The sequence below is a fragment of the Sciurus carolinensis genome, chromosome 9, assembly GCF_902686445.1.
Source record: "Sciurus carolinensis chromosome 9, mSciCar1.2, whole genome shotgun sequence".
NCBI lineage: Eukaryota > Metazoa > Chordata > Mammalia > Rodentia > Sciuridae > Sciurus > Sciurus carolinensis.
Window position 1 is genome coordinate 76,923,174 of NC_062221.1, and position 14,214 is coordinate 76,937,387.

Consider the following 14,214-nt stretch of genomic DNA (forward strand, 5'->3'; position numbering starts at 1 on the left):
AAATGAGAAAATGGACTTCAGAAAGTGAGTAATTATACATTCTCATTAAAATTTTTTCTTTATGTCACTAAGAATACAAAGTATGCTAATGGTATATTTCAAATACCAAAACATTGTCTTTATATTGAGAGAGAGAAAGAGAGAGGAAGAGAGGTAGAAGGATGGAATAGTTGGGGAGGGTAGAGAAAGAGCATGGGTGAGGTCAAAGATAATGGAAATATTAGTAGGGGTCATTGCCCTAACACAAAAGTACATTTAAAGGACTTAACCAAGTAAAATTAAGAATGGAAACTTACATAACCTCCGTTTATAATTTGGACGCGGGGGATAAGGCAAGTGGATCATAATCATAATGTCCTTGGTGATTTGGAAGAAATCACCCTCAATTACACCTTTGAGAAGTGCATGGTGCCCTGGTTAATGATGTTCCACGCCCCACAGGCCCTCGCTGCCCTCTACACCACAGCCCACACGGGTACCAGTTCTGCATTTAGCAGCATGCATAGACAGCTCGTGCATCAGCATTTGGTTCAGAATTGATTTCCCATCTTATGGGAGAGTTGAGAGGTGTTATACTTGCTGAAGAATACAATATGAAAGGTCATTAGGCTTTGAGGTGAAAAGGAGCTAGGAGGATCACAGAAAATTAGAGAATCATCTGACCACAATTAGGGCTTGGATCACAAAGGGGGAAGCGGCTGATTTTCTTATAACAAGAATGGCACTCCCTGCCCAGTTCCACCACCATCAATCAGTTGTGGAAAGCATATTGTTACAGGGTGCTGCATAGCTGGTGCCTTTGAAGACGAGGTTCTGTGGGAGCACAGTTCACAGAGGACCAAAAAAAAAGGGAGAGAGAGAGAGAGAGAGAGAGAGAGGGAAGCAGAGGAAGGGAGAGCACAAGGGAAGGAAAGGAAAGAAAGGAAACATCAGAGTAAACATGTGTGCAGGTTGCCCATTGCCTGTGGAGTCAGAGTAAATGGGGTCCATGAAAGGAAGACAGTGAGCAAGGGGGTTCGTGCTGGGTCTGTTCCTTGAGCAGGGGCAGGAAGAGCTGTCTTCAGCTGGGCCCCTGACCGAAGCACTATGCGGGCAGCGGGGAGCTCTGCTGACCAAGGAAGTATGAAGCAGATGGGGCGAGTTCCTGACAGCCAGAGGCAGCAGCAGGGAAGGACTCAGCCAGCGCCTGAAGAGTTCACGATCCTTCATCCTTGTTGGCAGTCAGCACATTTTCAGCCCTGTCGGCCCCAGCGACATGCTGACTTTTTGCACAGTGTCAATTTGTGATCACTTGTCCTCAGCAACACATATGTATAGCACTCCACTCTAATCAAATACCGATCTCCAAAGGGGTCAGAATAATTGAATGAGAATGTAAGAGCACAGTGCAGTCATAGTAATTTCACCCTCAGCTAATGGAAGCATTTCTTTCTCATTTGTTCTTCAAACATTCTAGTGCTCTGTCAAAGACTACTTCGGTCTATATTACCAAGTAATGCCTTTTATATCTGTTTCTTCATTCCCAGACTGTTACCTTAAAGAGTTTTTTCAAATGCATTAATCCAATGGTGCAATGTGTGTGGGAAAGGATTCGGCTTAGTCTTTGTCAGACAGGGGAATGCGTATAACGTAGACAAAGACTAGGACTGTTGGTGATGACAAAAGAAGTTCTCTTACCTGTGTATGCAACATAACAAATTTCATGGTTCCACACTGATGATCAAGTTGTAACCCACGAAGTTGATAGATTTATTTTATTTCAGTGCTTATGTTTAGTTAGGGATAGGGAGAAAGAATAAAGATGATGACTAAAAGGTCATCATGTCTTACCAAGTGAGTGCTTACAGTGCACCCTACAATATATGCTGTACTAGAGGCTTTGCATGCATGACCTCATTTAATCATGGCAACATTCCCACGTACTCATGTTTCTCCATTACACAAACAGGTTATGTCATTAATGCAACTAAGCAAGGCTGAACTTGGGATTTAAATTTGGGTAATCTGTTTCCAGAGTCCAATTTCTAGACCAATATCTGTTTTTATATGTAGGTAAACATGTTAGGAGATACAGCTTGCAGTTTGGAGGTGAGGAGACATCTAATTTCTTCTTTCCCCTAATGAGACCTTTCTAACTGGCTTCATACTACAGTGGTCCCTTCAGATCCAAGAGCACTGCTTCTGCCGCCTCCCACTTCCATTCCCATTAACTCTCATCTGCAGGTCACCTAGATTATTAGACTCATTTTATTTTTGACTTGTTAAGAACCTCAACTAATATTCCAAGTTAGTTGCTTGAGTGGAAGATTATTCCTACATGTTGCAGGATAGACCTACTGATAAATACGAAAGAGTAAAAATACAAAGCAACATACTATTTAGTTTCTACTGGACCTTGCCAACAGTGTGTAGGAGGTATTTTTTCATTTTCTTTTTAATTTTAAAATATCATTAACTTGTAAACCCATAATTGACTAGATTTTAAATGCTACCTTAAACAATCCAGCACTATAGCAAGTCTTTAGAATGAGAGCTTCCCCCTCTTCTTTAGAAACCATTCTTAGTTATTATTCCAGAGGCTTGGGGATAAACATACACCACTCCATGATGCTAGTTAGGACTTGGCAGGCCTCTTAACCAGATTCTTTTAGATGTCTCGTAATATAACAATCTGAGCTGCTATTTGAACACCAACCCCATGGTGTTTGAAAGACTAGCTGCAAACTCCCTAAAAGGGTTCTCTGTGAATACCAAAGGAAAGAGTGGGCACTTAGTTGAACTACTTTTCATTTCAAGCATAGGCATCAAATAGGTTAACTTCCAGAAAGACCGCTGTACCTCTGTAATACCCATTGGAAAAGAAAAGAAAATCTTGTTTGAGCTAGTAAATTACCTTGATATAAACACCCAACCTTCCCTTCAACTCTAGATTTTTTTTTTTTTTGTCATTTATTGCCTTTAATTCAAGTGTTTCTTTGTAAAGTGTTAATGACCCTCTAGTTGTTTCTTATGGTGTCCCACAGAATCAGACAGTCACGCGCTACCCTACACTCCTGTTGCCATTTGTATGGTAAAAACCCAAAGCTTAGAGTTCAGGGACTTCCTAAAGGAGTTCTGCTCCTGACATCTCTTCAGGTGTTCACAACCTCACATTCCACGGAGCTTCATGCCCTCCCTTGCTTTTGAAAATCAAAAGTTGAAAAATTTTCATGTTAAATTGGTATTTACTTCACTTTATACTCTTATAGAAACCCAGAAACCCTGGTCTAAACTCTAAAACAGCAGCAGACTCATGGTGGAAGATTAAGGATAAAAAACAGGAATGGGGGAGCATCTAAGGAAAGATAAGTCAAAAGGATGGAATTAAGAGAATGAGACTAACTAATGGGGTGTGATAAGCCTGAAATGATGATAACAGGGTGGAGCTAAGAGGATGATAACAAGCTGGAAAGCAGTTGAAAGGCGATGAAAGGCAAGTGGGTGAGATGGCTTAGCAGTATAAATGGTCTTGTGGAAATGAGGGCAGAGTGCATTTACCCAGCTGTGAACAGTGTGATGAGAAAATATGAAGCTGAGTCATTTAAACAGTCTGAATAATAATAGTAATAATAAAAATAAAATACAGTAGAAAGAGTATAATATGGGACAGTGGTCTCCAACAGCTACATAAATGCTAAAAGCAGTTTAGCTATTTATTTTCAAAGCTGGAAACTTAATACCAAATAACCAGTGAAGGTTTAAACCATTTTTCTATTTGACACTCATGTAACTAAGACACAATTGTTCACTGGGCGATTATTGACCTGCTCCATCTTAATGCACTTAGGGAACTTTCACATTAAAGCTACAACTTTCAGCTAGAGAGAGGTCACTGGGTTGGCTCAGTGTCCAGATGTATCAATGTCCAAAGACCAGGTAAAATCAAGTCTTTCTTGGTTTATGGTATATGATGGCATGCAGATCAAATTTGAATATGTACATATGCTTTCCTCATTATGGTTTGGTTTTTGTCAATTTTCATTTCTCGTTGGTCATTATTTAAACAAACTTCTAGGAGGGATTTAGTAAGTTCGTGCTACCTATGTTACACTGCAATGTTCAGGGGTAGCAAGCAGTGCATCCCATCCCTAATGTACCATTTGTTCTTTCTGCAAGAACCTCTGGGAGGATTTAGAATTAAACCTAGGATTTTAATGAGCTATACAAAGGATACCTAAAAGCCTGAACTCTGTACATTTAGTTTGCACTGGTAGCTCAGATGTGGGACTGTGAGAGTCCCATAAACTTAAGAACCCAGTTTTCAAAAGAAAAGTACTTCTTATAGATTAACCGAATGTGTCATCTAGCAAGTTTGAACAAATTTCAGGTGAAATTATAACAGAAGGGTGGGATTAAGAAATAGACTGGACATAAAATTATATAATTCCAAGAAATGTATGCCTGAGCATCACTCTTCCACTGATACCACTGATATGGAAGTAAAAACCTGAGAGAAAAGTTAAATTAGTGTTTCCCAAAATAAAGTTTCCATATGCTTGGCTAATGCTAATTATGAACTATAGAACTGAATCAATGGAGTCTATAGCTACCATAGGTCCATCTGCCATGAGCTAAAGAGAGAAGACTCAGGACCAAGATGCAGTACTTGGATTTGATTACTTTAATGAATGCCCTCTATTCCAATTCTCTAAAATAGCTAAAACCTTGGTTGTGGATGTTGACAGTGGAGATAGGATCGAGTATGTAGAATTACCATAATATGATGTTGTCTCCCTGTTGTAGCCATATTTTTTAAAATGTTTTGTAATTTTTATTTTATTAATACCTGTCTTTTATACTTTGGTGTTACAGGAAGAACAAATAAACACTTTATGAGAGAGATGATCCTACAGGCATGGAAATTCATCTGTTTTATAACTGAGTAGCTAAACATGAGAGATAAAACAGATAGATATTTTTAAACTCTCCATGATGTTTACTATTTTTTCCCCTTTAGAGCGTGTTTTACCCACAATTCCCCACCCCATTCAAGGTCAGTATGCTTTTTATCACTGTAGCTCTGTTGCTGGGTCATTCTCCAACATTTATAATGAGCAAAAGACATAGAGGAGAAAAATATATTCCAAAAATTTGCATACAGTAGATATTATTTTTTTCCTTAACCATTGAAAAGAAAGTTAATTCATTGCCCCACATTAGCTGACAGGTTTGTAACAGGTGTGCCACCTGCCCAAACTTCAGTAGCTTAGAAGAAAATTCCAGAGAGCAATTTTTTCTTCAGTCAGTATTTATTACAGGTAACCATGAACTCTCATATTTGGAACACAGCCACTTAAATTCTCTAGCTCTGTAGCCCACAGAAATACAAATCTTCCCACCATCCCCACTCACATTTGGAGATTTATACTATTCAAATTTTAAGTCACTGATATTACTTATAAAAATGAATTTGTATACTCTCAAAGATTACACTCAACCAGAATATAAAGACACTACTTTTTCTTAAACTCTGGGCCAACTCATGGGTTTTTCCTTTTAAATATGACTACTTTAGAAAACACACACACAAACACACACAAAAACCACTAAGGTAGTCATTCTGTATTCCTTTTCATAAAACTTTCTATGTACCCAAATTAAATTTTGCCTTCTACATCACATTTAGATGCAAGTTGCAACCACAACTTTCTAGCTTAAGGCTATTTAAAGGCAAATTGGCAAATAAAATTAAAATAATATTTAAAAAATCTGAAATGAAACCAACCTACCATTGAAATTAAATTCCAGAAAAATGATTTGCAAATAGCACTCAAAGACCTGAGAAAAAAATGGAAACTAGGCCATGCGGGGCCTACTGTGGAAAAAAATAAATCCAATTAAACAAGATTATCATACACACTATAAAGAAAATGTGCTCAGAATTAAAGGTAGAAAGCTACTGTTTTGTAAGTTTGAAGATGGATCATATTTCATTAACACTTGTCCAGACTAAAAATTTGAGCAAAATTGGGTATAGATATTCAGTATCAATAATGTGATATTTTGCATATGTGTGCACTCACATATATGAAAACTTACTTTAATTATATTTGAAGTAAGTATTGCAAGGTTTATAGGATCAATAAGGCAGCTTAATAAAACAGTTATTCCTAAATTGTGAGAAGGGTCCAAATATTTTCCAGTATACAAGCTTAGAAAAACTTTAAAAAAAAAAAAAAAAGATCCCTAAAACATTAATGAAAACTATGTTGTATTCCAGCTCCTAAAAATAAAACTGTTAAAAATGTGTCTGTTTTGTAGGCTTGACACGAAACTCAGTATTCGTGGAAAATATCCCATCTTTGAATTCCTGACATGCCACAATTATTTTAAGACATTTGTCTTCTGGTGTTGCTGCCAAGATTGACACCATTTTATCATGTTGCCATCATGCAAGTATCTTGATATGGAAACACACACACACACACACACACACACACACACATTTGTCCCAAAGGATAACATTTTCAAAGAGGTCATGCCCCATCCACGATGAGCTTTGTACAGTGTCACGATGACTCTAGGTGTCTTTTGTGAGAACAGTTCTGCAGCCACAAACTCAAATATTTATCTGATCATACATTATGATACATATAACACTGAACAAAGTGAGGCCAGACGCTGTTCACAAAGGACAGCTGTCAGGTATTGAAAAACAGTCTTGTCTGGGGATGGAGCGTGTGGGATTTTGTTGAACCTTTTATTTCCCACAAACTGAACTGCTGATTGGAGAATGACCCTAGTTTGGTTTTATGTTGTAGGTAGACTGTAGTTAGCTTTCTTAGATCTGATAGTTTTTAGAGAATTTAGTTTTCTCACTACTAATACTTTGGGCTTCTGCTAGTGGAAATTGAAAAGCTGTTCATTGAGACTTGGGATAGCTGGTGCGAGAGGTCACTATTGAAGATGTCCCCCTCTCTTGCTTACAGGGACTCTAACTTCCCAGAAATCCAATTGCTTTTCTCCTTCTCTTTCCAATCAAGAGGGCAACTCAAGTGAAATGCAGTTTTCCAGTTAGAGAAAAGCGAACAGTAGAACGCTTAATTCTTTAGGGTGTTAATTTAGTATCCAAATAGCTATGAAAATCATGCCTTACTGTGTTTTCCACTATAGTGCAGACTCCTTCATTGGATTAAATATCATATGTTGTCAACATCTACATGGAACACTAAGTTTCATCCTCAAAATGTTAACATGTTCCCAAGCAGTTGGTTGAGAGAAGTGACCTGGAGAATTTTGAACCAACTAGTTTCCTTAAGGGGTTTTGAAAGTAGAAAGTCACAAAGATCCTTTTCCACCCGTCCATGATAAAAAGAGAATTCTCTCTCTTCATTTCCAACCTAAAAGAAATATACATTACATTTCAGCTGCTTCATTATTAACATATTTCATTGGAGAGTAAACTCCCTCATTCACACTCTGTGGCTCCTCAAGTTGGCTGGGGATGCACTGCAGAGTCACAGCCGGAATGCAGTCCTAAACCCCTTCAAGCTGTGATTAAACAAAAACAAGGCTCAATAAATCAAATGCATTTCCCTTGGGTTTTCTTCATCATATTGCTTGATTTTCTGCAGCAATAATAATAATACTGGAATTACACCAAAGGGTAATGTGTACCGGCTGTGGCCAATTAGAAAGCTTCAAATGTCCTTTCCCCTGTGCCAAAACCCAAACAAAACAAAACAACAGTAACAACAGCAACAACAACAACAAAAAGTGTGCGTCCCTGCTACTTAATTTAAAAGATACATATGAAAATAGGCAAAATAAGTAATGTTCTGTTCTTGATCTGTTTCTGATAGGTGTTTTTCCCCCATTAATTTTAATTCAGGTTTACTTATTCTAAAATGAGTGCTGAATTGCATATATTTGCATAAATACCCTTGACTATATCGCTGCAGAAAACCCACTGAATTGTAAAATGAGGGAAGAGTCGACTCTAAATGTCTGAGGGAACTTTTCTTGCTTTGTTTGACTCAAATCATTTCCTGGGGCTCTGAATACTGGCAATGATATTGTTCCTCCCCATCAACCTACTGGCACATAGCCCATCTTTGTAAAGGAAGTGCACCTAGCCACGCCCTCATATTGAACAGGACCATGGGTTCAAGTGAGGTGATGAAACCAGCCTTTGAAAGTTAAAATCAAGTGAAAGAAGGAAAAAGGAAAAGGACAAATCACCATTGTTTTGTTTTTACAGTTCTCAAGCCAAAAACTCCCTTGAGCTTGTGGCTCTCTGGGCTCTATCAGCCCATCCTTCTCCAATCACTGCCTCTTGAAACAAAACAAAACAAAACAAAAAACCCTGGAATGTGTCTCACTTGTTTGCCTCCCATCTGATTATTTATCCCAAGTGAACAGCCTTTCCAATCACTAACCCCGTGTGGCGAGTGGATCTGGGAAATGTTGAGATTATCTTCCAGGTTCAGGCTTTGCACCAGGTTTGTTCTCAGCTGCTTGCCATTCAGTCCCTGTTTTTCCATTGATAAAACACATTGCACATGGCTGGGTTTGCATGATTAATACAGCTGTCTAAAGCTCTCTCTGAAAACAAAACAAAACCCCCCAAAATTAAAGTTTAAAAAAAATTAAAATCCAACTAACAAACAAACTAGGCTTGCATAAATCTGCAGTCTGGTACATTTCCTCCCAAAGGGAGACTGGTGTTCTTATGGACAGGCCTGGCATCAGAACAGCTAGATTCTATCTTAAGTCAGAGGAGAGGCTAGCCCTGCCCTCACTTTGGTACTTCCAGGAATGGGTTCTAAAAATCATACTCCAAGGGGGAGAAAAATCCTTAGCCTATCCCATGCTGTAAAGATCACTGGATAATCCCTGCAGTTTCATTTACTTTCTATAGGATACTATCCTGGGAATCAATGAGAAAATGCCTCTTCTCAGCCCTTTAATTTAACAGGAGTTTCATCTTGCCCAACAATGGTAATATTAACAATAATAATAATAGTTAACCCGATTAGTTGGCTTTTCATGTACCAATAGAGTTCTAAAGTCTTTTGTATGCATTAACTCAGTTAACTCCCACAACCCTAAGAAAATAACATGCACTTTTTCCCACACTTAATGATCAATGTATACCCAGATTCCAATCCATGACTTGCTATACCCAGGCACATATTTAAATCTATACTACATTATAAATAACCATTATGTATGCATTCATAATGTTCATTAGATACGCATCTATCTAGTGATTTTAAACATCCATCTAATTTATTTTATATATTACAATACTTATAATACATAACAGATATTTTAATGTTCACACAATTTTACAGAGTCCATTTTCAAACACACTAAACAGAGAGAAAGATGTATGCCTGACTCCCAGAAATTTATATGAAAGCATTCATCTTTTAAAAAACATGAGCAGAGCTATCTGGCATCAGCACATCTAATTTCACACACTTATTCAGACTGATTTGCATACACACCTCTATTAATCATGGATAATTACTAGCATTGTTCTCTGTAATTCAGTTTTTCCAACTGTGAAATGGGAAAGAAATTATATTTTCCATGCCTACAAGCTCAAAGTGGTATTTTAAATAAAATACAAAAGAGAACTTCAAGTTCCTAGAAAGTGTATTGAATTTAAAATAATCATATTCAGATATGCGTATTTCTTATAGTTTTAAAAAACACTGTATTTAGAGGTATTCCTGTGCCACATTGCATGCACACTAGCTAGATGTAAATTCAATGTGTTTTCATTATAGTTTGACATATTATGGAGTCTAAGGATGTCTGAAATGCTCACATTTCTAAAAAGTTTAAAAATAGAACCATCCCAAAGCCAAATAAAAAGTTGTTTTCATTGTTTTCACCAATATCATAATATTGCACATAAGAGGAGCTATAAAATTTCAACATTCTTTATTGTGTGGCACAAACATATTTTTAGCAAATGCCCATCATGCACATCACCACATGTCATTAGTCCATAGTCATCAACCCAAAGAATTTGCACTTTTGGCTGGTCAGAGATAGGAAGCACATCCTACGAAATTTCCGTATTTAAAGATAACTCTCCTTTCCTATTGGTCAACAGAAACAAGGGTCTTCTCTCTGCTTACAGGCCTGATATAGTCAAATCAACACAAATTTACAGCATTGTCATTTCCCTGATTAATACACATGAAAATGATGAAAAATCAGCCTTAATACCTGGTCCATTGCTCCTTTATTGGGAACAATAGCCTGAATTCCTCCTGAATTTTGTTAGTCAGGGGAACAAAGTGGCTGTACCAGTATTTCACATGGAATCAACAGTACACTCATTGTCCATCCAATGATTTAGACCCAACTGTAAAATAGGGGAAGTCATTCCCATTTCTATGTCTTACCTCTTCCCACCTTCCTACTCCTCCTTCTGCTCTGTTTCCTGCACTGTTTTTGTTGAAATTTGTTAATATGAATCAATCTAAAATTTATTCACACCATTATGTAAAGGTTCCAAAGGCTTGGAAGTGTTATTTCTCTCTGAATTTACATTTAGCTTCAAGCTAAATGGCAAAAAAAAAAAAAAAAAAAAAATCCTATAGTATCAATTTTCAGGTTGAAGAATTTTTAGTAATGGGATTCTTTTCTAGTGCCTTTTCCTATTTTCCTAGTCTGGATCTGCCTACCCCAGTCAGCCTTTCCTGGTGATCTCCCTGTGTTCTTTGCCTTGCTGTGCTATTTAGATTTCTAGAGCCAGCAGGGATTTGAAAATGAATTAAAAAAAAAAAAATCCAAGCTTCTACTAAATTTTAATTTGATGGAAATATTGCTCTTCTATGAGCTTTATGGAAAAAAAAATCTTTCAAAGTAACAATTACATTTGGGGATTAAGTTTAAGTAATTGGCAGTCTTGTCTTTTTAATTAAAAGGAATAAAGCTGCCTAAGAAGAGCTCAATGAGATTTGCAATGGAAAATGTTGGCACACTGCCCCAAAGGGTGAGAAGACTTGAGATCTTCCATGGACAGAAAAAGCTGACTCAGGCTCCTCTGGTCCTGAGAGCTCATCCCCAGTGGAGCTTGCCTTGGTGTTTGTATCATATGCCATTTGGCATGAAGGTTGAAGTCTGCTGTGAGAAGCATTTTGGGTATAGAAAGGATAGGTTCTTTGAGAACTTATATCTGGGTTCAGGGACAAGGTATGAAGGTAGAGACCTTAGAGGAAGTGGTAGTACTTAGAATCATAAAAGGAATTCATACTTTTCTAAGTATTACATCGTCGGTGCAGTCCAAGTCCCTGACATATATCATATTGCAGCCCCCCAAAATACAAGCCTCAAGTTTAATCTGTCCTTTGGCAACCTCTTTCTCTGTCAGTTATAATTCTTATTCCTGATGTCTATATTTCTTGATTTTTCTTTTCTCTACATTTTCTTCCACATTTACCTTGCAATCCATGTACATGCTCTTTCTGACATCCTTCCAACAAAATCAAGGAAAAAGTTTTGATCCTATTAGCATTCACTGCTAAACACTGGTTACCAGCTGTGCAGGCACCACAAAGTCATTGTCTCATGTATCTGGAGGAAATACCGACTTCTAAAGAGGCAAGATACAAATTAACCTTAGTAACAACTTCCCTTACACAGTCACTCTGTCCTCATGACACTCTTTCATCATCACAAGTTATTTGTAGGTATTAAATTAAACGAGCACCTCGATGGGGAAAAAGAATCAGCATAAATGGTGCCACCTTACATCTCCCCTTGTACACTGCTGAGAGGAAACACACCTGCCAAGTAAGAACACAGCATGACATAATGAGATTGGAATTCCAATTTAAGGTGTTCGTATGTACCAGATGCATGAGGGGAGTAGGCAGGCTACTCACCAGGACTCCACTGAGAATTGTCAGCTTACATCCACCACAAATCAGTGGGGGGAGAGACCTTACAAGTCATTTATCATGCTTCCTAATTGGACGCTGGGGAGCCACGCACCACCATAGTTTACTACACTGTTTTGTTTATCACTGTGCTAATGGTAAAAGAAAATCCGTAACACGTGCACATTTAGCGCCTAGACATTACCACTGAAAGTAGTAGCTTTGCTACCATCTGTCCATTCTATTTTTCATCTTCCCTATACAAAGATCCTGACTTAACCCCCCCATGTTGTAAGCCTTGCATTTCTAATATGACATTTTTAACTGCTCCAGAGCACCTTGTTTGGGGCAAGAGTAACAACCTGTTGTTGTAGGGGGATGGGAGTAGAGGCAGAAGATGACTGAGCCTCAGCTGTCCGTACTCTTTAGATCACACAGCTCCAAGCATCCCCAGCCATGTTCTATGTTGGAAAGTCGCTTGTCTATTTTACAATACTTTCTCAACTAGATGTGTGGATTTTGTATGAATTGGAAGCAGGGATTGTTTGGAGAACAGAAACCAAGCAGTATCTTGCACCTCTCTGTTGAATTGAAAGCTATCATACCCTAGGAATTTGTTTTTATTTTTATGTGTGTGTATGTATATATATATATATATATATATATATATATATATATATAATATGTGTTTAACCTGGAGTTCCAGATCACAGGTAAGTTCATTATTGAAATCTGCTAAGAGTAGCAGTGCTGCAAAAGACAAAGGGGTTCATTCATTGGAGGTTGGTCTCCCTTGGGGATTTGACCCTCCCATGCTAATTCATTAACAGTGTGACTTCTTAGGTGTACTCTCCACTGGTTTTTGCCTGTGCTTTATAGAGTTTCTTTTAGAGTTCATGTTTTCTTTTCCTTATGATTTCTAATCATTAGGAACACAAGAAAGAGCCTTCATTCTCAATGGCAGTTAAAACTGGTTTGGGGCACAGGTTACATTTGTTTGGCAAAGCACAATATTGTGAGGACACCATTCATTCAGTCTAACAAATGTTATGCTACAATTTGCTCTGAGCCAGGTCTTAGGGATGACTGTGGAGGACAAGTGTAGTCTCTGTACTTACAGAGTTTACAGTCAAGATGGAAAAGCAACCACAACAAGCTTTGCTACATCCATGTTGGGGTACCTGCAAGGTGTTTGAGGGAAACAGAGCAGAGTCAGTGAAACCTCCTAGGAGAAAGTAAAGTTCATGAGGCAGGAAGGGGAGAAGGAAAAGAGGAGCTGAATACTATCATATACAAAAGTCTAGAATCCAGAAAGAGCCTGATAGGGATTTGATATAAAGTCTAATTAATGTTTAAAATCGTGGGGGAAAAAATGACTTTCCTCTGAGTTTCTTACTTTGTTCTTTTATCTTCTGCCCGTGAAAGAAAAAGAAAAAGAAAAAGGAAAAGGAAAAGGAAGGAAGGAAGGAAGGAAGGAAGGAAGGAAGGAGGAAGGAAGGGAAAGGAAGGAGGGCAGGCAGGAGTGAGGAGTCAGGCATTTCCACCTGTTACACCTTAGGAGGAGGCAGAGCATGCATTGGCTTAAAGTACATGCCCACCCCCAGTGGTAGGTAGCACTATGCAGGGTTAGCTTGCCTGGCTATACTGAGAATCTGTTATCTAGCAGAATATCTAGAGAAAATTCAGTCTTTCAACAGAGAAGTTTCAGGTAGGTTTCATTTTAGTTGCAGGAATGGTCTGCCATAAGGAGCCATGGGCACTACGGGAGCGTTGCACCGGAACCAGGCTGCAACGCGAGGTGTGGAGTCAGTGACGCGGCAGGAGCTATAGATAAACCAGTCTTGTCATTGAGGCGTCCCGGAACTTAGAGGAACAAAGTCACTGCAAAGGGCCCCAGGCAGACGCCTTTACCAAGTGCCGCACTGTGGTAGTCGGTGCCACAGAGGACGTGCAAGGGTCACTCGGAGCATACCAACATTCTTTAATCCCTTATCTTCCTATTTCCAGGAGCTTTAAAACCCTAGGAAATCTCACAAATTCACTTATTATCTCTGCATTCAAATTCCGCAGGCCAGTTACCTCGTTTCATGGTATTTGAATGTTTTTGATTTTTGAAACACACAAAATGAAAACGCACATTACATGGATTAAAGACGGTCTTGAATCCCTTAGGATTTTGAATCCACGATGTATTTTTAAATGGGTCTGAGAAATTCACAATTTAGAGCTCAGGAACAGGAAGTGAAGAGTAAAACCGAAAAAGACAAAAATCTCTAGAGAACTACCGAAACCTGTGCTTTTAATCCTTTTTAGCAAGTCAAATAGATAAAGG

The 14,214-nt window shown here is 38.3% G+C and overlaps 1 protein-coding gene across 2 annotated transcripts in view; it reads left to right on the forward strand.

Annotated features, from left to right (window-relative positions):
- Lsamp (limbic system associated membrane protein) overlaps positions 1-14,214 on the forward strand; it is a 596,100-nt gene that overhangs the window by 565,917 nt on the left and 15,969 nt on the right. The window contains exon 7 of one of the 2 annotated variants that reach the window (XM_047564164.1): positions 4,997-5,032. The exons of the other annotated variant lie outside the window; for it this stretch is intronic. Coding sequence (XP_047420120.1) covers positions 4,997-5,032 — 36 coding nt within the window. The remainder of the gene's footprint in view (positions 1-4,996; positions 5,033-14,214) is intronic. 2 annotated transcript variants of the gene reach the window in all.